Source organism: Meriones unguiculatus, chromosome 4, assembly GCF_030254825.1.
Source record: "Meriones unguiculatus strain TT.TT164.6M chromosome 4, Bangor_MerUng_6.1, whole genome shotgun sequence".
In the NCBI taxonomy this organism is placed as follows: Eukaryota; Metazoa; Chordata; class Mammalia; order Rodentia; family Muridae; genus Meriones; species Meriones unguiculatus.
In genome coordinates, this window is record NC_083352.1 from 102,044,053 (window position 1) to 102,066,852 (window position 22,800).

The following is a 22,800-nucleotide window of genomic DNA, read 5'->3' on the forward strand; positions in this document are numbered from 1 at the left end:
TAAATATCCCCCTTTAGCAATTGGAAGAAGGTAAATTGTTCTTAACTAGAAGAGGTTTGGAAACTTTATTTCATTTGTTCTGTCACCCCCTATTTCCAGTCTCATGGTATTCTGTATTGGAAAATGCAGTGTGCCATTTTAAAACTTTTTGCTAAGAATTTTCCAGAGACTTCTTTTAAAGCTCCTTTTGCCCATAAACATTTTCTCGGTAGATTGCTTCAATGTCCACATTTCCATATTGTGAGTCATTGCTTTATGTGTAATAAACTGTATGTTTGGAACAGGTTTCCAGTGAGTAACTTTATTTGTTGTGACAATGACACAGTGCAGTTGCTTCAAAAAATACTGGGCACCAGAGATACTAAGTTTGCAATAGAAAGCAGATGAAACAGACACTTAAGTTCTTCACCTTCATCACAGTGTAGCCAGTGCTAATCTGAAAGGTTAGCAGATCTCTTTATTGGCAGTCTATCATAGGCTTTATATAAATGTTATGTAAACAAGTCTCTTGAGTGTTTTTACCTCATGGAATTGTACAAAACTCTTAGATACTCCATCCCTCCCAGATGCTGGGTTTTAAGTCTCCATCCCTAAGGCCTCTATTTGAGGTACGCTGTCACAGATGAATGGGCTGCCATGAATTCTGCAGATGGGACAGTGCCAGTGGTGCCAGTAGATGCTCCTGGAGTCCAGGCAGCAGGCCAGGACCCGTAGCCAACTGTAGCCAGCCATACTGTCCATTTCTGATAACCACGTGGCTGATCGCTGTTGCCTGTTAGAGTGCATTATCATTCATTTCCTACTTAAGTTCTTGTTTATGAGCTCCGAGGCCCTGACTTTTCCCCACTTCCTCCTAACACAGCTCCTTGGCAGGCTGAGGTGTCACAAATTCCTGGAGTTCCTTGAGCACCAACAGCTCCAGGAAGGCCGGGATCACCAGGAAGACCAGGCTCACCATGTGCACCATCTCGACCATCTTTGCTGATACCAGGCACACCTTGAGGCCCTAGAAACCAGGAGAATGTAGTTAGGGGCCATGAGAACCCCAAAGCAGTAGCCATCACTATACTGGGAAGATTCTACTGGCTTACTTCTGAACAGTGCAAGAGGTCATAGATGAAGAGCTCAGGCACAGAGTCCAAAAGAGCAAAGGGCAAAGACAGGTGGCTGGGCAAGTACAGCTGAGGCCAGGCTAGCCACAGAGAGTGTCCTGAAGGCACCTTGCACTCTGGGCTCAGAAGGGCTTGTGGGGCATACGTCAAGAGCATATTTGGAGGGGCTAGAGAGATGGCTCCACAGTTAAAAGCACTGCTGCTCTTCTGAAGTTCCGAGTTCAATTCCTAGCACCTACAAGGCAGCTTAAAACAAAACTGTAGTCTCATCTAATTCTCACGGAATCTGATGGCATTTTCTGATGGAAGGATGTGCATGCATACAAACACCCATGTACATGAAATATATAAATAAATCTTTTTAAAAGCGTATTTGGTTTTGGCAGGCAGCCTGGGAGGAAGTTGAGAGCTTTAGCTAGTTGTGGTGGGGCATAACCATTCAACATGCGGTGACCCAAATGTGAGTACACAGCTGGGCGTGGCAGCTTAGAGGTGATACTTAAGGCCCCACAGGTGGAGAAACAGCCCAGAGTTGCCAACAGGATAGTCGGGAGAACAAATTAGTCAGGACAGGGGTGCCTTGAAGAGAAGGGAAGTTGTGCTTCAGAGAGGCTGTACCTCATGAAGGAGGGTAATGCACCTCACAGAGGAAGAAAGGTGCGTCTTACAAAGGAGAGGGGCTGTGCCTCCCACAGAAGGCAAGGGTCACGCAAACACATCTGCCCCTATAACTAGCTAGAGGAACCCAGAGAGGAGTGCTCCATGGGATACACCGGTGCAGATAAAATTCCTCAGCAGGCCTGCAGATGGCATAAATTCATCCTCCTACCTCAGCCTCTTCAGCGCTGAGATCACAAGTATGTGCCACCACCCCTAGCCCACAGCATTCAGTTTTTTACATTAAGACAATAAAGCATGGCAGTCAAGATGATTTGCCCATAAGCCTGGTAACTTGAATTTAATGTCCATAACCCATGTAAAGAAGAGAATTGACTCCACAAAGTTGCCCTCTGATCTTCATATGTGTGCTGTATGTACATAGGCACACATGTGTGCACATAGGCACACACATACACAAAGTAAAAATAAAATCCTTCAATGTATATGTGGCCAATTAAGAGAAAGATAATTTTCTGGAATAGACATTATGTTTAGTAAGATAGAAGTTAACCAAACCTACTTAACTGAAGTTAGATGGAGAAAAAAATTTTATTTTTTATACTAAAGAGATCATAAGAGCAGTTCCTAACCAGATCCTTAATACTTTGCCAAGAGAAAAACATTTCCAACCCCTTCCCAGAACTGTGTGATGACAGTGGCCTACCTTGGTGCCCTTGGTCGCCAGCAGGCCCATCCAGCCCTGCACCTGTTGCACCCTTGTCTCCTCTGTCACCTTGGCTCCCTGCAGCATGGAAAGCAATAGCCGTGTTAGAGTAGCTGCCTGTCCACGGTGATGGCATTTTCCATCTCGTTTTCACAGAGCTTGCTGCTTTTAAGCATTTCCTGAAGTGAGGCTGTTCACCAAAGCGCAGCTTAGTGGAAGTATGACCAGAGCAGCATGCCCACATCCCCACCACAGGTGACACCTCCAAAATCACTGGTGGAACTTTAGTTTGGTTTGAAATATTTATGACTCTGAGACAATTGTGTTGTTTGGTGTTTATGTTTTCAGCATGAGTTTTGACCCATGGCTTATCAAAGGATGCTTTATTTTTATTGAGACAAGGTCTCAGTCTGTGGTCCAGGCCTGGAGCTCACTCTGCAGCCCAGGTTGACTTCCAACTCACCGCGATCCTCCTGCCTCAGTCCTTCAGGTGCTAGGATTGCATCTGGCATTGGAGTGTTTTAAAATATCCCCTAAATATTCTTCAACTCTTTTATGTCTGTTTTGGTCGAGTCATAGTCACAGAGCTGGGGCTACAGCCCCACGGTAGAGCACATGCCTAGTATGCATGAGGCCATACATTAAATTCCCAGCACCTCAAGAACAGCCAAAAATAAAAAGCAAACAACATCCAATAACAGAAATACAGCAGCACTGGTTTCTGGCTACTGGACACATGTAGGTGTGATGGATTATGATGCAAGTCTAAGGGCATTGCTACTTGTTGGACTAGTATACACTACTGCTGTGAGGGGTGGTGCTGTGGCCTGCAGCTGCCAGTGGACTGGAGAGGCTACCCTAGTGTGTCGGCTTTAATGCCTTCTGATGCCCATTGGCTCATGCGGTGGCCCTCAACAGAGGTCTCAAAACTGCTTCCAGGGAGGTCTCCGAGAATGGGTACAACAATGACCATGGCTTGTGCTTGGTGTTTGAGAAGGCCTAATCAGATAAATATATTCTCCACAGGGGCTCATGGCAACCTGATGCACACTGAAAATTAAAGGTGCCCAGCGCCTCACACAGACTGGACAGCATGGCATGCCCACCTTCAAAGAGAAAATAGGTTTGTGTGACCATCCTAGCAGGCTTCCTGGGACCTCTGTGTCTCTGTCATGGCCTATACAGGCACATAATACCCTAAATTTTATTTTTAGTCTAGAAGGAATTCAGATACCAGATTGTAGGAAATCCTACATGTTTTTAAAAAGGACAGCCACTCACATGACACCAGGTGACATAGGATGCCTGAGAAGGCCACACTCAGGAGAAATGACAGAGAAAACAGTCATTTGGAAGTTGATTTGGGACAGACACTGCACTGAGACAAGATGAATTCTCCATATTTGCTCTCTAGTGTTGAAATTCCTCAGTCTCAAAGGATTTTTTTAAAAAACAGGTGAAAGTGATGTGCGAATTGCGCCGAATCCATCCACATCAAAAGTTTTAAAACATAAAACATAACCTGGAAGATGATGAGGAAGTCAGAACCGCTTCCCACACAGATTCTTTTCCCAAGCAGGGAGCTATTGGCCAATCAATCAACCAGGTGGAATGAGGGATTCAAATTTGTCATCAGGGCAATGTGAGGCTTGAAAAGTCTGCATTGTTAAATACATGAATTCCAAAGGTTTTGGGAAAAGGCTGGTGCCCATCAGTTCACACAGCATGTCATCACAACCCCCAGTTTGTGTCTGGTACCCCAGCTTTCTTCCAGCAACATGGCTATGACATTGGTAGTAGTCTATCCTGTCTCTTCTTTCCAAGGGCTCCCTGATTCACATCATCTTTAATACAGCTTGAATTTAGTTGTTTTTGCCTTCTGCAATGGATATTGTCACGTACCACCAGTCTTCATGAAAGTCTGGGCTCCTGAGTGAAAGTGGGTTCCTATTTTATTGCTCACAGCCTCAACAAATTGTGTTCTGGTGGTATTGGAGAAAGATATCACATTTAAGATTCCGTGCTTCCCACAAATTGGTAAGAAATTACCTGTGCTGGCCCCCAAAGCACAAAGGCCCGGCCCTCTCCCTGACCAAGTCCTGGTGTATAACCAGATTGTTGACTGCATCTTTATGCATTTCTAGGTGAGCCATGTAGACAGTAGAGCTGGAGGACCCTAGGCCAACCTAAACGTGTTGTTCTCAGGTGTTATGACCACGAGGCCGACCTCTCATTCAGGTGACATGGAACCTGACTGTCCCCTGGTTCTCTTTTCCCTGGACCTTAGGAGGAAGACATCTCAGCATGAGAGTGCTGCAGAAAACTAGGGTTTCCTCATGTGACTGAGACAGTGCCCTCACATCAGCATGACCATGTCTTGCTTGGGTCAGTTACTTACCTCTAGGTCCAGGATCTCCTAGCTCCCCAGTGGGACCACGATATCCTGGGGGACCTCGAGCACCAGGGTGGCCAATGGAGCCTGGAGGGCCTGGGGGACCTGGGGGTCCAGCTGGACCAGGCCTGCCGATGGAGCCTGGTGCTAAGGGCTTCCTCAGGTGTGCAGCCAACTGTGCAATTTGCTCTTTGGGAAAACAGGGTGCCAAGCATGTACTTCAGAGAGGATTAGCAAAACGTCTTCATGCGAAGTATAACATAGCCAACTCTCTTTCAGAAGGAAATTTTCACTACTGACCAAAATGGCTATTAACTGCTCTAGAGGCGAGACAGGAGTCTCCTTCCCTTGGAACACCTCACATGCTGGAAGGAGAAGTTCAAGCCACTGGGAAAAGTGTCCCTCCCAGCCGAAGGACACAGTGGTTTCTTCCTTGTAATTGTTTTTTATTTTGTTTTGTTTTGTTTGTTTATTTTCTGAGACAGGGTTTCTCTGTGTAGTCCTGGAACTCACTGAGACCAGACTGGCTTCCAACTCAAAGATCCACATGCCTCTGCCTCTCAAGTGCTGAGATTAGAAGGCGTGTGCTACCACCACCCAGCTTCTTCCTTGGAACTGTTGCCCTCAATAGTTAGTTGGGGCTTCTCTGAGTATCCTGCATTATGTTAAGCCCTGGGAAGAGGGTAGCCCTCATTGAGGTCAGAGGTCAGGCAGGATGGGAAGGACAGTGGCCAAGGGCAGAAGCAGTGTGAGGGTGGGGGTAGTCACAGGAGACTCACCACTGATCATCCCTCCACACAGCTCCCTGATGCGCTGTTCACTGGCTTCCTTGCCCTGAAATTCACCCAGGTTCATCAGCAGACAGACCCACCATCTGATTCCCAATACAATTGCTAGTTCACAAAACCCATCATCTAAACCCACGACAAAAGAAGGAAAAGCTACGAACCGGAACGCCAGGCTTCCCTGTGATTCCTGGGACACCCTGCACCCCCTGGAGGCCCAGTGGGCCAGGAGGACCAGGTACACCCTGGACTCCATTGGTGCCATTGGGGCCCTGGATGCCTTTGGGGCCCAGTTCCCCTCGGCTGCCAGACTGCAGAAAGAAAAGAGGAAGCAAGTCAGAGTAAGACCTCCTTTGGAAGGCCTGGACCTCAGGAGTGACTGGCCACCTAGGCAGAACCTTACAAGGTAACTACCCACCCAGAGGTGGATGGGCGCCTGTGGGCTCCTTGGATTTGTTACAAAAGCATCTGCCAGGTACTCACCTCTCCTTTTTGTCCAACGGGGCCATTAGGACCCTGTGAAGAGGAAGTTACGCTTTCACTGTGGGGCATGTGGAAGTGGCCCCACAAACTGACCTAGCACATGATCGGTGGAGGATAGCACCCAAACCCCTCACATAGGAACACATCAGCAAGGCTTTTCCTTCCCTTTTACCTACTAGTGCAATTTTAACACCCTTCCCTTGAAATTTGATCTTAGTGGCTGCATGGTATTTGCTCTTACACCTGTCTGGACTGCCTCCTCCCAGCCTTTTCATACATGCTGAGCTGAACATCTCTACCCTGGAAAGTTGGGCCTTTCCCTAGCTGGGGCCTCAGAAATGATTAGCCCCAAGTATGTATGTGGATTGACTGAGCCCAGATATGGGCTCTGCTCACAACTGCGAGCTGACTGTCCACAGATAAAGCAGGAAAGAGCAGATGGTTAGGGTCCCAACTAGCTCACCACTATGGTAACTGGCACCACACAGAGGTTTCTAGCTGGCAGGGGCTCTGTCCCACACAGCCACTGCCTACCACTCCATCAGTTTAAGAGTGGCAGGTGGGGCTGCTTCGAAGGCTCTGTCAAGAATTTGCCAAAATAAAAAACAATCAACTGGGATCATTTGCATTAAAGGAATAAGTGGTTCACAGTGGCCAACGGTTGCTACTTGTGAGCAGGATCCCTCGAACTAGCCTTGCTCTGTGTTGCGTGGACAAAAAGAATTGAAATCCCTGACCATACTGAAGCAAAAAAGGGCCTTTCCATGCGAGCCCCAAAGCAGTCCTGGTGCCTTCAGGAGAGCTGTGAATGACTGGTTATGTCAGGTGAGTTCTACCTTATAACAGGCTCAAGTTCCAGCTCTGTGAAAGTGGCGTTTTCTCTCTGTAGACCTCAGCAGTGGCCAGTTCAAGCAAGGGTGATTTTCTTGGGCAGAATGTGAGGAGGCACTGGGGGAGTTCTACACCTCACGCTGCTGGTGTCTTCTGAGCCCCACTCTCCCCTACCACACAATGGGACGGCAAAGCCTAGGCAATTCATACCTTACCTGCCATCCTCAGATACCTCGTCAACGGAACAGTTCCCACCCCAACCGACCAGGTGGCTCTTAGTTGGTGGTAAGGGGTTCAGCCATACTCACCAGCTCTCCTTTGTCCCCTGGAAGGCCATCAGAACCTGCAATGCCCTGAGGAGGACAAACTAAGGTTACCGTTGGCTCCTCCACACCTGAAGCCACTTGTCTATTACTGATACTAAGATTGAGGCCAGAGTCCAGGCCAGGATCCTGTACTAGATGGAGCTCCCAAAGCAACACAAGAACCCAAGAGCCACAGCCCAAGTGGACTCCAAAACTGAAGTCACTTATTTTCACAGTGAGGCCTTCAGCACCTTGACGGTATTACATGGAAAAGCCCTGGATCACCCAAGAGGAGAGGAAGCAGTCGTTTTGAGGATGGGCCGCAGCAGCCACCACAGCCCATCCTCGCTGAACTGTTTCAGGGAGGGAAGGGCTTCAAAGAGAAGGAAGCCACACAGCTCTAACTTGCTTTTGCAACATAAGTCTTACAGCCCAGATTTTACTCCTTTTACAAAGCCAGTTTCCTTAATCAGTGGTAGCTTCCCCCCCTCCATCCAAGGCCATATAGTTATCATCCGAATAACTGCTTGTACCCAGTAAAGCACCTTACTCTGTCCCTTTTGGTGCCCAGGGCTATGCCAAGCAGGAGTGGAGGAAAAGAGGAGCAAGATGGAGAGAAGTAAGGGTTGAAGAAGCCCCTCAAGAGTTTTGAAAGTAAACCCACAGTCATATGGCGCAGAGCTGACCTGACCATACATGGGACTTCATCTCACCTGGTCTCCCTTAGGGCCTGTGGCACCTCCTGGACCCTAGGCAGAGAGAAGGTTCTGGATTAGAGAAATCCCAGGGATCCCCATGGGGTATCACTGCCCTGCAGAGCAGAGGCAGGAATCCCACCTTTAGTAGGGTGTAAAAATTCCTTTTATGCCAAGAGGCTTAGAACTAGCACCCCAACCCCAGCTGCCAAACCGAGTCCATAGATAAAAGCAGCATGCAGCCATCCATGCTCCATAGGCTCTGAAAAGCAGCTGCCCATCACTCTCAGTGGACATGAATTCTTTAAATCAGCTACTAATGGCTGTGACTCACTCTCTCTCTCTCTCTCTCTCTCTCTCTCTCTCTCTCACACACACACACACACACACACACGCACATGAGAGACAGAGAGAAAGAGCTATTTGCTTAAATGCTGGAGTATGTGCTTAAATGGTGGAGCAATGGCTCAGCTGTTAAGAGCACCAGCTGCTCTTGTAGAGAACCTGGGTTTAGTTCCCAGCATCAGGAAGTTCACATCCATCTGTAACTGTAGTTCAAGGGAATCTGACACCCTCCTCTGGCATCCTTGGGTTCTTGTACACACATGGTACACTTACATACATGTGGGCAAATGCTCACACACATAAAATAAAAATAAATAAATAAATCTCCTCCCCCCCCCCAAAAAAAAAACAAACAAAAAACAAAACAAGGTTTCTCTGTGTAGAGCAGGCTGGCCTCGAACTCATAGAGCTCTGCCTGCCTCTGCCTCCTGAATACTAGGATTAAATAGATATGTCACCACTGCATGGGTATCCAAAAAAGAGAAAGAAAGAAAAAAAAAAGTTCCCTCCCACTGGGACTGGGGCACACACCAGCACTGCTACCACCAAGCTTTTCCCTCCACTAGCTTAGAGCCCTCAGAGTTGTTGGCAAGCTCCCTAACTCCCAGAATTTCCTGCCTAGAGGCTAATAAAGCACCACTGTCCCTGCTGTGTGACGGCAGTTTCTGTGGCTCCCTGGGTCTGTAGTGGTGCTGTAGAGCCTCCATTAGTTGCATGTACTCATTTGAGGAGTGCTTTGTCCCTGCCAAGCGGGGATCAAGAAAGCAATCACATAATCCCTAAAGACCTGGAGTACAGCCTAGGCCCCAGACCAGACCCCCAGACGACCCTTCTCAGGGGACCCCAGGCCTTACCTACTAACCAGGAAGCCACAACTCTCCTGGCAGTTATAGAACCAACAGCAAAGTCTTGGAAAGTTACATGTTTGAAACACTGGGGTCATTCCGGTCTCAGCTCACACCCAACAGGCAAGCTCAGGACCTAGAGCCTCAAGTTACTGCTTCTCCCCAATTATTGGTTCTTCTAGGACCTCATGAGGGGCATGTGGTAGAGCAGTGAAGATTCCAGATCCCCTCTTGCCCAGGAAGAACACCAGAAGAATGAGCAATAAAAGGATGAAGGGTACCTGGCCACAGAGTTAATGCCACTGTCCCTGGGAAGCAGCAGATTGCTGCTGGCTTGTGTCTACGTAGACTGGTTAGAGCAGGAAGGCACACGAGAAGGACACTTACCCGGTCACCCACATCACCCCGTAGGCCTTGCGGGCCTGGAAGGCCAGGGTCTCCTATGTTGCCCTTGTGGCCCTGTGGATTGGATAAGATCCCAGCTAGTCAGCACCCACAGGGAACCAGCCAGGATTCCTCCTTTCCCCAGCCAACCAGGGTTCGCTGCCCTGGCTTAAACCATTACTCCAACTTTTACCCACCTGGAAACCACGGACACCAGGGGCACCAGGAGGACCTTGTGGGCCAAGGGCCCCCTAAAAGATCAAGATATGAGTGGATATTGTGAGATCCATGGAGTCCCTAAGAGTCTTTGTGGCCCAGGAAGCCCAGCTATGCCTCCGTGGGGATCTGGGTGGACAGCGAACGAGTCTTGAGCCATCTCTCTAAGTTACTAGGTTTGGAGGCATAAGAACAGGCAGCTCCTGGGGCAATTAAGTACGGGGAGCAGATCTCAGGGCTTACATACAGTCTACACCTAAACTGTCATGCTGACTCAGTCAGTGTCAGGCACTGACGCCCAGGGCCTTCCATAGGGCCCTAGAGAAGACTGAGTCCACTGGTTATAGTACTTGGGAATTTCTATTGTTATAGGCTTATGAATTTCCATCCATATTTCCCGGGTATAAGATGCACGGTGGCATAAATAATCTGAGGCTAGGGTAACCCAGCACAACACCATTATTCCAGAGGGTGAAGTTAGAAGGGAAGATTCACCCATCTCCTACCATTCTCAGGCTTCAAGGAATTGGCCCGTCTATATACCCCAAGTGCTACCACTTCTTGCCCATAAACCATGTCTCTGTTCCCATGCCTGGGGGGGGAGAGGCTATGTCCTCCCACTCACCACTGAGCCCCTGTGACCAGCCTCACCACGCTCCCCTGGAACACCAACATCTCCCTGTAAGGAAAGAAAAGGTGAGGGCAGGATTCCCTTGGACATATGTGAGAAGGGGCAAGGTCCCTATGTACACATGGTGGGGGGGAAGAGCAGAGTCCCTTGTATGTACAGAAAAGGGGTGGAGTCCACATGTCTACTCAGAGGCCCTGTGTACACAATGTGGGGAGGGGCCGGCCCCCAGCATGCACAGACAAGGCTGAGTCTCCATATACAAAGGGAAAGGAAGGGCAGGGCCCCTGCCTACACATGGGATGGAGCAAGGTGCTTCTATACACATGTGGAGAGGGGCAGAGCTTCCCTGTGCACACACTGGAGGAGTAGTGTCCTTGTGTGCACATAGGGGGAGGGGGAGGGGGAGGGGCAGGATCCTCCCATATACACATAGGGAACGGTTGTGGATACTCACAGGAATACCTGGCTCTCCAGAGGGACCAGCCTCACCCAGCTCCCCAGTTCTACCCTATGGATGTGAGAAGGCAGTGAATGCTATGTCCCCTCTGTCCCCCACCAGAGCACTGCATGCTGTGCCTGCCCTCTCTGGGGGAAAGCAGCCACTTACCAGTTCTCCCTTCTCGCCTTTGGATCCTGCCCGTCCAGGGAGCCCCTGCCAGGATAAGGAACAAAATCAGGTTCAGAGTTGAAGACAAGGTGACAGTCTGGGTCAAGGCTGGAGTTTGGGTTGGGGATAGTGCCAGGGCTAGGGTCAGGTCTGGGATCCAGCATCAGAGCCAAGACTTCTGAGCCTGCAGAGGGCATGCGTGCAGAGAATGCATAGTGTCACATGGCAAATGTGCATAGGCCAGACAGAGTAAAGATGACCCCAGGGGTAAAGCCTGATGCAGAACCCCTACCAACCCTCCCAGGCAGGGCCCCCAGGGTCCACAAGAACCAGGACAAATACAGGCACAGGCTCATCTGCACTTGTTGCATGGTGTGTGTGTGTGTGTGGTGGTGGTGGTGGTGGTTACAGACATGGTAAAGCAGGCCCCTGTCTGTGCCAGGGCTGTGCCAGGTCCCATCAGATCCTAGGCCAACTGTAGGAGCTAACCCCAGAGCAACTAACCTACCTAGCTTGGGCACTCACCGGCAGCCCATTGGGGCCTTTCTCTCCTGGGGCACCATTGCGACCAGCCTCTCCCTGCAAGGACAGTGATTGGGTATGAGGAAAAATAATATCATGCCAGAGCCTTGGGAAGCTGAACTCCTCCTCTACTTCCTCTCAGCAAGCATCCTGTCAGGCACCAACCTTCTCGCCATCAAGTCCTGGCACACCATCCTGGCCATCCTTGCCTGGCATGCCCTAAGGACAAAAGACAGTGTTAGGCCCTTCAGACAGAGAACCACCCCTTCTTACCCCATCAATCAAAAGTGTCTCTTGAGTCCCCAACAGTGGCTGTCTTTCTGGCTGGGTGACTATATGTTACCCTCAGAGACCCTTCAAGGGAGTATGCAGACAGGATGTCCAGATCCCTCTGCATAACCCCCCAACTCTGTGTTGCTGGTTCTATCACCCTTTCTTCTCAGGTGTCAGACAAGCCTGATCCTAGATTTCTGTAGGGTTACAGCAGCTGCAGAACATCAGGCTGGAGCAAAAGGAAGATGTGAGCTGCTGTGGGAGGAGTTTCAGGCTGCCTGGGAGCAGTCAGGTGCTGCTGAAGATGTTGGAATCTGCTGGGAAGTCTGTGAATTCCTGGGGCTGCTAGAGCAGTTGGTGGGTGCTGTTGGGGAGCACTGAAGTGGCTGGTGGGTGCTGGGGCTGCTAGGTGCTGCTATGGGTTTCTGGGAATGCTGAGGGTGCCGGGCCCTGTGAATGGAAAGGACTGTGGAAAGAGAACCTAAGGAGAATGGTTACATTCGTGGCAATAGCTCAGCCGAGGGGGGAAGCCCTGCTGTGGTAGTTTGTGTGGCCACGATACCATGCTTGACACCGTCTGAGATACTCACCGGTTCTCCACCTGGTCCGGGCACTCCAGGGATTCCTTTGGGACCAGGCCTGCCCTAAAGAAAACATGGGACAGAAGCAGCTGCAGCTGAGACCCCAAGGAAGATCACATCCTGCCCCATCATGTCCCCACAGGCCAAGCCACACATGCCCAGCTTTTGGGACATGAGGTATACTCTGCTTCTACTGGAGACAGCGTCATGGCTCACCCCAACCAGGGGAGATAAGTTCCATTACCAGAGCCTCTTGCGGCATATGGCCAGCTGAGGAGCTGCAGCTGAGGAGCTGTGGACACCTCAGCACTACTCAAACACTAGTCTTAGGTGGGCAAGAAGAGGTTTGAAGGCTGCCAGAGGCAAATGTTTGGTGATAGCCATTTCTGATCAGAAGATGCCTGGTGCCTCACTGCAGAGCTTCCATCTGTGAAGTGGAGGGAGGAAACTACCTGCCTAGCATCCAAGGCTGGGCTGGAGCAGGATCTGAGCTCAGGGCCCCATGCTCCAGCCTCTGCTTGGAGCTTCTCACTGCTGGCTGCTCTGGAGGGACTCAAAGTCTCCTATATGGGCTTTGGGTGCTTGAAGGGGGCAGGGAAAGGGCTGGGACCCTTCAGGTCCAGGCCCCATTTTTAGCAGCTTATATTCCTTCCAGGATAGGGCATAGCATGGAGAGTCCTCATGTGCCTGGCAGGGACCCTCTAAATATTATCCACCCCCACCTACAGGAATTATATCAGGCTCTTCACAGAAAAGTCAGAGAGCAAAGCTCCCTCTCACTTACCAGGTCACCCTTGGGTCCACGGAACCCTTCTGGACCCCTTTCACCTCTGTCACCCTAAAAGATAACAAGGGGGTAGGGACGGTGTTAGCAACACAGTGAAGCTGTGGCTCTTGACTGAAGCCCCTCCGGGTTTGCCTGGTTTAGTCTTCTAGACCAGTCAGAAGCAACCTCCTGCTGTAGAAGGTCACATGGGACAGTGACACGCTAAGCCCATCCCAACTTGTATCCAGACAACAAAGGAGGCAGATCTCTCGTGAAGCCCAGATGGGCCATGCTCCAGCTGTGCTATCAGCGAGGCATACCACATGCCTTATGCCACTTCTCACGTGTCCTGAACCTCGCAGATATACTACCCCTTGGTATGTTCTGAGTCCCCCATGTGTCTACGGACAGCTCATCCTGGGACAGAGCTAGGGACCAGCCCAGTGGAACAAATGATGGCAAATATGTGAATCAGCAGGAGGACGGTGGGGAAGAGGAGTCAGATGGTCTGGGCTGGTAAGAGGTCCACCCTCCAGCATAGATAGATACATACCACTTTCCCAGGTGGTCCTGGGATCCCAGGTGGCCCCCGAAACCCAATGGGACCCTGTGAAGGAGAGAAGGCACCTGAAGTCCTCCCACAGGGTAGATACCCAGAGGGAGGCTCAAGCCCAGCCTCAAATTGCTAGGCAGGAGGTGTCTTGTGATGCTGGCTGCTGAGGCTCTTTTATCTTGAGCCCCAATAGAGTCTGCATATGACCATCCCAGGCATTCAACTACCAGGGCTGACCTCAGTTGACCCACAGCCCCCCATGGAACCAGCAGCACTTACCCGGTCCCCAGGGGGCCCAAGAGGCCCTGGAAGTCCTCGTAATCCTCGTGGGCCCTGAAGGGACAGAACCAGAGCTACAGTGCCCAGACAGTACATGTATCTAAAACACTACCATAGGCCTTGCCTCCAAGTGCCCCAAGGCTTGGAATCTTCTCTAAAAGTGTTGACTTAAGCTAAGGCCCCTGGAGGGAGCAACACCAGCCTTGGTGTCAGCCTGGATGACTGGTTAACTATCCCTGGAGTTTAAACCAAATCTCCTTGGGGTGCCCATCAAAGGGGCTTCCACCTCACCACCCTGGTCCCTCCCCAGTCTCACCTGTAGCCCCACGGTGCCTGGGATACCAGGAGGCCCAGGGGGCCCAGGATTACCCTATAACAGAGGAAGCAGTAGTCAACCAGTTCATCCTACTTCTACATCTTCCACTGTCCACTGGTCCCCTCCCGTGAGCCTGAACCACGATAAGCACCACTCCTACTTCACAGCTGAGCCACAGAGGTCGAATTGGGTGGGGGATATTTGCTGATAGCTGTAAAAAAGGCCTCACCACTGCCTGGGCAGGATCATGAGGTCTCTGTTCAAGCAAAGCCCCCAGGCCTTCTTAGGCACCCCCTCCTGGTCAAGAGGGGAAGTACCCACTATACATGGAGCAATTGGTACTCAGCCACTCCTACCATCAGAAGGGTATCCCAGCCCTCTTCCCTCATGCAGGAAGCATAGGCAGGGGCCCTGTAGGACAGTGGCCACTGTATGAGTAGCAGAGGCCTCTATGAACACTTTAGGCTCAGAGCCAAGGGTCCTCTGGGATCCTCAGCATACAGGAGCTTCCACATGAGGTCAGACAGGGGAGGGAAGAATCTGTTTACATGAAAGGACTCTTCCAGGTCACCTGGTTCTGACTAGCCAGGCTGCATGAGGACGTACCAGCAGCAGGTACCCAGAGGAAGCCCATGAAGGTCCCATTCCCTTCCTTCTATGGAGTCCCAGGACCACCCAGCCACCACTCCCACTATGGCTGACATTTCTAGGTCAGTAACCCACACGTGGACAGCATTTTACCTTCTCACCATCTTTGCCAACTTCTCCTTGATCCCCCTTGTAGCCAGTAGGCCCCTGAAAACAAACATGGAAATCACAGTCCCCATACTCATGAATGTCTCCCACCTGCCTACGAAGAATCAAGGTCTGTACAGGCTGTCAGTGAGAGCAGCACCATGACATTTGGAGTCCAAGGCCTGGAACCAGATAGGGAAACTGCAGCCCAAGAGCATCTGTGACTATGCTTCCCAAGGGCTCCCGGGAGGAAGGTCTCATATCTGTCTCTACCCCCTCTGGCCTCTGGCCACAGCAGTTTCCAGTGTGCCATTTCAGTAGAGAAGACAGGATGACTTCATGGGCAGTTCAGTTCCCCACTGACAATACTGAATCTAGTCAGACTTTCTAAAACCCCAGACTCCACAGCATGTGGGGGCCCAACGGACTCTGTCAGTGGAGAAGTGCACCCAGCCTTTCGCCTCCAACTGCCCACTCACCTTGAACCCTGGCATTCCCGGGGGCCCTGGAGGGCCTGGAGGACAGACGGCAGGACACTGTTGAAAAGGAGAAGGATCAGACCCTTCCAAGGCAAATGAGGCAGGACCCCAAGAGAGACCATCAGCAAGCGGGTAGGAGAACTGAAAAGGACCATCTCGCCAGTGATAGAGACTGTGGACAAGCCTAGACAGGGCCCCATTCAGTGCTGGGCATGAGGTGTGGCGACTGTGGGGAGCTGGATTGCAGCCAGTCACCATCCCTCACAGACTTCTCTACAGACAGGCAGCCTCAAAGCAGCTATTTACATACTGGCTGCAGGCGCCACAAAGGGGCCTTCATCCTGTGACCAAGCACCTGGTGGCTGTTAGGAGGAATGCCACGTGAGCTCAACCAATGGCACTAATACTCTGGCTTGATGGCATATCCCACGCCAGACACCAGGAAGCTGGTGGAGATTTCTATCACACTTCACACTGAACTGGCCAGGTCGAGCCTGGGTGCATAGTGGAACTGTTGACTTCTTACCCACTGGCCCCATCCTCATTTAGAAGAACCCTACTTTCCCCTTCTCAGGGGAATGCCGGGGATGCTGAGTAAGGGCGGAGAGACCTGGAAACCTCCAGCAACAGACTGAGCCTGTTAGTCACCCCGGGCAGCGACTGCTTACCACCTATGACTGAAAGCAGATGCCGCCTGGTGGAACTGTACGGGTTAGGTGTCACCTCCCTGTGACTAGTAGCTTTGTTAGGGACAACACAGATGTAGATGGTGAGCACAGAAGATGAGGGTAGGCATGTGCCTGGAGCTATCTGCAGAGCCCAGTCCCCAAGGAAGCAGGTCCCTCTGGGGGTAGAAATGCTCTCTTGGAAGACACTCCCACCTCCCACCCCACCCCTCCCCCTCCTGCCACACAGTGGCCTCCCATAAGACTCCTCCTTCGAAGCAGGGACATCCCCACCACCCCTCCATAATCACCACAAATGCATACTTGCAGATCAGTAGCACCTTCAGGGAGGACTCCAGGGTTTCCCTTGAACATACAGAGAGAGAGCTGGTGTACATCCACACTCCCACCCTCTCTATTCTTGACTCTGATCTAACAGAGGGCTTGAAATCTTCAATCCGATCTCCCCGGTGGCCAGTGCAAGGCACTGATGACCCATCTGTAGGGCTGGTGACAAGAGAAATCATCTGTCCTCGGAGCAGGGTGACTTTGAATGCTATAGCAACCTCTGTCTCCCATCTGCTTCTGGGGAATGACCCAGAGCCTGGGCAGGGATTAGGGTGGGGCTGAGCCCAGTTAGTCTAGGATGTCTGACAGGGGTCCCTCCGCAGTACTTACAGGAGGTCCAGGAGGTCCTGGGGGGCCAGGCAGGCCTGGGAGTCCAGAGGGTCCCTATGGAGGATTCATGATTCAGAGTTGAGTCTGCCCTACTGAGTGAGGCCACCAGCTTCCCCTAAAGCAGAGGACACTACAGGCCCCTTTATCCTCCCTGACTGAAGCCATGTTGGTATCCATCTGTCTGCTACCCTGAGTCATAGATGCCTTTCTGTCTGGGCTTCTGTCAGTGCCCACCAAAGCAGGGCGTTGGAGACAAGAAGGGAACAGTGAGGAGAGAACGTACAGGGAAAAGGGAGGGGACAGGGTGAAGGTGAGTAAGAGAAGGAGCAGGAGCCTCCAGCTAAGTGTGGGTATGGAGACTACATGCATCCATGCAGTGGTGGTGCAGGGTGCAGGGAGCAGTCACTCACCGGGGGACCACGCAGACCGATCCCACCTGGGAGGCCGCTCACTCCTGCCTCTCCCTGGAGGAGGTCAAAAAGAGGAAGATGGGCAACCGGTGACCCTGAATGAGGGAATCCCACCAGGACTGCCTGCCCTTTGAAAGGCTAGGATTCCATGTGTGAAGCAGCCAGGCGGTGCCCTAAGAAGACCACTCTGCCATGCTCTGGGATATCCCAGACAAAGTGGCCTTCAGTGAGGGCTGCTCTGGGAACAAACTTATGTACTTGGGAGGGACCAAGGGGTCATAAGTACTCACAGGAGGTCCAGGGAGGCCTTTGCCCTGCAAAGACAAAAATAAGGTCAGAGCACAGGTTAGCCCTGATACCCACAAGGCAATATAGGGTAGGGTCCAGGGAGAGTGAGGACCTGATTTAGGAGAACCACCCCACTAATTCAGAGGTCATAGCCCAGATAAAGCACCAGGCCTCCAGGCTAGACCCAAGGCCACAGGAAAGGCTGCAAGGGACCCCAGGGATACCCCTCTACAATGAAAACCCCATGGGGAGGAGAGGATAATACTTACCCCAAGTCCTGGTGGCCCTGGGGGTCCCAGACTTCCCTGAATAGAAAAACAGAGGTCAGAGTATACAGAAAAGAAACTCTACCCTTTGTCTGCAAACCCAGTTTTTTCCTTTGGAGCCTAAGTCTTAACTCTGTCAAGGTGGGGATCAGAAAGAGAAATCTCTATGGAAAACTGAGGCTGTGTGAAGTTCTGCTGTCCTGGAAACCTGGGTGAGTATGAAAAGCATGACCAAGAAAGTTGCTAGTGAGTGGGCAGAACCAACAGGAGGGCAAGACACAGGCATGGGCCACACAGCTGGGGACACCAGACTGTCTTCCAACACTAGCCTGGGCTAACACTAGCCTGCAAAGGTTGCTGACAACCTCAGGCCTCAGTTTATATGAGGAAACTATCAGCTTGGCAGACAGGGTCTGAAATGACTGGTTTGCCAAGAAGAAGGTACTCGCTGGTCCTTCCACTGCAGTCAAAGTGTCCCCCAGAGAGTCTGGGACCCACTCCCGGTTAAGCCCCAGCAGCCCAGCTGGCCACCAGCTACTTGCTTCTGTTCAGGCATTCCACACACCTAAGTTCCCCATGCTAGCTACTTCCTGGTGTCCTACGCACCCCTCTTGCTCTCTGGGGTGCTTTGTGTTCATGACCACCTCTCCTGGGGTAAAGTAGAATTGTGAACACAGCTCTGCCCTCAGAAGCAGTGGGAAGGGAGAGCCAGTTTGCTAGTGAAAGCGGTGTTTGTGGTGGGGAGGGGGGGGATTCCGTGAAGACGGTCAGACTTAGGGGATGTGTTATGACTCTGCTTGTGCTGGTTCACCCAGGGCCTTATGGGCCAGAGACACCGAGAGGAGAGTCACCTGGGGCTCATCCCCATCTGTGTCCCCATCACCGCTCCACTTCCCCTGCCATGGTCTGAATGCCAAGATGAGTGACCAGGTGTAGCTGAGGGATTGTTGGGGGAGGAGGGCCCAGAACCTGTCCACTCAGTATCCTCCCCTGAAATGGAGCGACGGGAAAGGGCCCAGCATGGACAGTCAGGACATCATCCACAAAGCCTCCATCCTGATGGTGTAAACCATCTGGGAACCTTACCTCTGGACGGCGGCCACTGGAATGAAGATACTCACCCGTTCCCCAGGAGCACCTTTGGGTCCTGCAGGTCCATCCTTCCCCGTCAAACCCTGGAGAGGGAGGCAGAGGTTGGCTTCAAGAAGCTACCAAATGAGAAGCACGTACCATGCCATGGGAAGAATGAGCCACAGGCACTTTTTAAACTATGAATCCAGAGGCATAGACCACTCTTGAGTGGTTCCCAGTACACATGGTGTACCCAAAGCTCTAGGAGGGGATGGGGCCAGCACATGAAAAAATCGGTTGCCAAGCCCTGTGATGATTAAACAGGTCCAGCAGCTCGGTCCCCAGATCCTGCCTGGCGAGTCCCAGGGCTAGGGCTTTGCCTACACCACTATCCATCAAGGCATCAGGGGGCTTGGAGAAACACCCGTGTGGGCAGTATGTGCAGGAAGCCTGACAATGGGCACTTGTTCTTGGATCAGTAAGAGCTGACAGGTCCTCTAACTACTGGAAGCTGCTTCTGTCCCAGCCAGGAACCAGCAGAGTCTGGGATGAAGGCCAGGGACCCCCGTTGGGAACTACTGTAACTTCTGTCAGGACAAGGTTTCCTGCCTGAATAAGCCCAGCTGCAGAATAGTAATGAAAGCCTGACCCTGGGCTGGGCTGGGACAGGGGTGAGGTGAGGTAGGGCTGCAGTGGGAGGGTACACTCACATCCACGCCAGGCAGTCCTGGCAGTCCTGCCTCTCCTGGCTTCCCCGGCTTCCCTGAGGTTCCTTTGGGTCCCTGGGTAGGAAGAAAAAAAAAAAAAAAAAACAAAGTTATGCAAGAAGTATTTGGCTCTAAGCTTTAGCCCCCATCAAGGATGACAAGCCGTCTCCATGTTGGGTATTAGCCAGCCATGGATCCTCACCCCGCTGCTCTGCTGGTCCCCAGAAGACTGCCCCACTTCTACTGCATCTATTGGATGTTCACCAAACAGATCCAGCACCCCCAGCAAAAGACAAACAGGTCACTGTACCGGAGGAATGCCAGTGGGCTCGGGAGCTTCAGCCAAGGTAAGAGGCCCTCAGAGGCACAGCGGGGAGAGGCTACAGGGCTGTACTATCTCCCTTCTCTGGCTTATCTGAATTCTGGCACAAAGAGAGCTTCTAGCGAGACCCAGCAGAATCCCATATGTTCTCCTCCCATCCACGTCCAGCTCTGCCCTCAGGCCCAGAGAAGTGAGGACTGGGCATCAATGATCTTTTGTTTTCTGTGTTCATCTTTCCCTTGCAAGCTGAAAAAGCCTCTTTTCCAACCAGGGAGACTTACTGGAAGGCCAGGCAGACCTGGAGGTCCAGCTTCTCCCTGTGAAAATGAAAATGACCACATGTAACTCCTGAGAATAGGAAGCGCCATCCCACCCCCGCCACTCCACCCAGAACTGGGCCAGTCTCCAATCCAGGCCTGGAAGCTTGGCCCATGGAGACATTGTGGGGTCCCCAGATCCTCTCATCTATACATGGAGGGTCTTTCCTCTAAAGTGTAGCCAGGGATGGGGTGAACTACAAATTGGCTCATCCACATAGCATTTGGGGATCACTTGGGAACCCTGGGGTACAACAGCCTCCAAGAACTACTCCATAGTCCCTCTGACCAACCTAGGAGCTGTATAGAAAGTGACTGTGGCAAGATGACAACCTCTTGACTCCATCTGTTCAGGAGAAGGCACTTCCTCCCCCATTTTCCATAAAGGTATCCCCACCGGCCCCATTCTCCACAGACACCTGCTAGGGTGGCTGAATCTTTTCAATGAGACTTTAAGACCATCATAAGCAGGAGCCTTACAACTTGGATGCTCAGCTACAGCGGAGGGGTTCAGAGGGAAAGGTCCTGAGCCACCTAGGTCCAACATGGTCGCCCAGGAGGGGTGTGAGGGAGCCTGTGGCCATTACTGCTGAGCTAGGTTCTGGGACTCTTGGGAACCTGAGAAGAGGTCGGGGTACTCTCGGTGTAGCTTCCCACAGCCCTCTGTGGAGTCCCTAGGGGAACAACACGAATGACTGGAGGCTGCCCTTCTTGGAGAAGGCCCCATGAGAACCTTTCCACTCTAGATAATGGGACATGGTAGGGTCGAGCTGCAAGATTTCAGTTGCCTCCCCAAACTGTTTAAGCCATAACTGGAGGATACACTCAAAAGACACCATCTCTGAGGCTGAGATGGCTCCCAGCCCCCTCCAAGATTGGCTCTATTCTCAGCCCCAACAAGACCCCCGTGTCCCCAAAGTAACGTGTCTCACATTCCTAGAGTACAGGGGCACATGTACCTCATGGGCCACCCTGTCAGCTGTACCCCAGGATCTGCCCCAAAGAGGAAACGAGGTCCTTTCAGCCCCACTGAGGTACCCGGTGTCACCCTAGCTCCCAGACGAGGGGCTTGGATTTGTGTTCACAAGGTCAGGAGTCTCAGGGTACCTTCCCCATTCCTCTCCCAACTCACATCGATGCCATCCTTGCCGGGCTTCCCAGGAGGCCCTTGAGGACCAGGGGGGCCTCGAGGTCCCACTTTCTGAAATTGAGATAAATTATTAGGTAGCTTTCCTTTCCAGCATGTCAGCCCTCCTGTCCCATCTTGTCCAGCCCAAATAACTCTGGGGCCGTGGCCCATGACCCTCCTCCCTGCCTGCCTTAGAAAACCCCCAAGTCTCCTGCGCTGGAGCCTGGCGCGGAGGCAGTTTATCCTCTCTTGCGCCGGGCCCCGCAGGAAGTCTCCAGGAACAAAGGCAACATTGTGTGTTCTGAGCATAGTAGCAGCGCTTGGCCTGACCCGGTTGGATGAAGACAAGTGGGAGCCAGGATCATGGTTGATGTGGCCTGGTGTCGATGAGGCTCAGCTGCATCACCAGAACTCGCCAGCCGGAGCAAGGCGGCGGCGAGGTTGCCACAGACGTCCTCGAGGGTCCGCGGTGGCGGGACTCAGGGGTTGGCCCAGGGGGCTCGAGCTGTCCCAGGTTGCACGGTTCGACGTCTGGCCCTATCCCCGACCCCGTCAGCACCCGCGGGCCCGCGCTCACCTGCGCAGAGGTGGCCGTCAGAAGCTGCCCCAGCAGCAGCAGGGCTAGGGCAGGCGCTCCGGTCATGGCTGGCAGGCTCTCTGGGCGGCTGGCGCCGGGCAGCAGGGTGGGGAGAGGGGCTGGGGGCGGTGCGAGGCCGTGCGCCCCGCCCTGCCCCGCCCCGCCCGTACACAAGCCCCCCATTCAGCCAGGCCCACCTGGGCCGGCGGGGCGCCGTGTGGGCTGGAAAGAAAAAACCCAGCAACATTTTCTGGCCCTCCTCTGAGTTAAAATTATCCCAGGACGGCGCGTTACACACGCACCTTTCAGCACACAAGAAAGACTCTTTTCTCTTCCACCCCTTTCCAAGAGAAGGGCATCTTTTAGGAATTCTGAAGGGCACACCCAAGCTGCCCATATCCCAGGAGGACCCCGGTGGGTAAGTTCTGTTGCCTACCATGCATGGTAAGGTTCCCGTATAGAGACAGCCCAGCACTTCATGCTAACCACCCCAGCACCCTCTCTTACGCTTGGAACCAGGTTCTGGTGGGGATTGGGTTGGACGGGTCCTATATGGACGCCATTGGAAAGACTCTTAGGCTGTATCCTGTTCCTCAGGAGGGAGCAAGATGGCCAACTTAAAAGAGGAAAGCAGCAGCATGAAGATCAAGGGTGCTGGAGATAAAGTGTTAGGACTGGCACCTGGAAGCAGGCTCTCCCGTAGCAGCGATCTACCCCTTAAATTATCCCTCCTTCAGATTATTTTACTAGGCTGTGTATGTGAGTGTTTTGCCTGCATGTGTGTGTGTATGTGCATGATGTATATGCCTGATGCCCGCAGAGGTCACAGATAAAGTTGTGCGTCTCCATGTGGATGCTGGGAATTGAACCTGGGTCCTCTGCAGGAATAACAAACGCTCTGAACTGTTCAT

At 52.1% G+C, this 22,800-nt stretch overlaps 1 protein-coding gene across 1 annotated transcript; it reads right to left on the minus strand.

Moving 5' to 3' along the window:
* Nucleotides 1-432: 432 nt before the first annotated feature.
* Nucleotides 433-21,989, minus strand: Col9a3 (collagen type IX alpha 3 chain). Its single transcript, XM_021645494.2, has 32 exons — nucleotides 21,890-21,989; nucleotides 21,316-21,384; nucleotides 20,148-20,183; nucleotides 19,548-19,619; nucleotides 18,888-18,941; nucleotides 17,770-17,805; nucleotides 17,503-17,526; nucleotides 17,213-17,266; nucleotides 16,803-16,856; nucleotides 16,449-16,490; nucleotides 15,460-15,516; nucleotides 14,987-15,040; nucleotides 14,246-14,299; nucleotides 13,930-13,983; nucleotides 13,651-13,704; nucleotides 13,116-13,169; nucleotides 12,341-12,394; nucleotides 11,643-11,696; nucleotides 11,481-11,534; nucleotides 10,956-11,000; nucleotides 10,803-10,856; nucleotides 10,343-10,396; nucleotides 9,699-9,752; nucleotides 9,505-9,576; nucleotides 7,946-7,981; nucleotides 7,236-7,280; nucleotides 6,097-6,129; nucleotides 5,778-5,924; nucleotides 5,608-5,662; nucleotides 4,835-5,017; nucleotides 2,437-2,514; nucleotides 433-1,006 (listed from the first exon to the last, which is right to left on the minus strand). The coding sequence occupies exons 1-32, from the start codon at nucleotides 21,953-21,955 to the stop codon at nucleotides 816-818; spliced, it is 2,043 nt and encodes a 680-aa protein (XP_021501169.1). The 5' UTR covers nucleotides 21,956-21,989; the 3' UTR covers nucleotides 433-815.
* Between the last annotated feature and the right edge of the window lie 811 nt (nucleotides 21,990-22,800).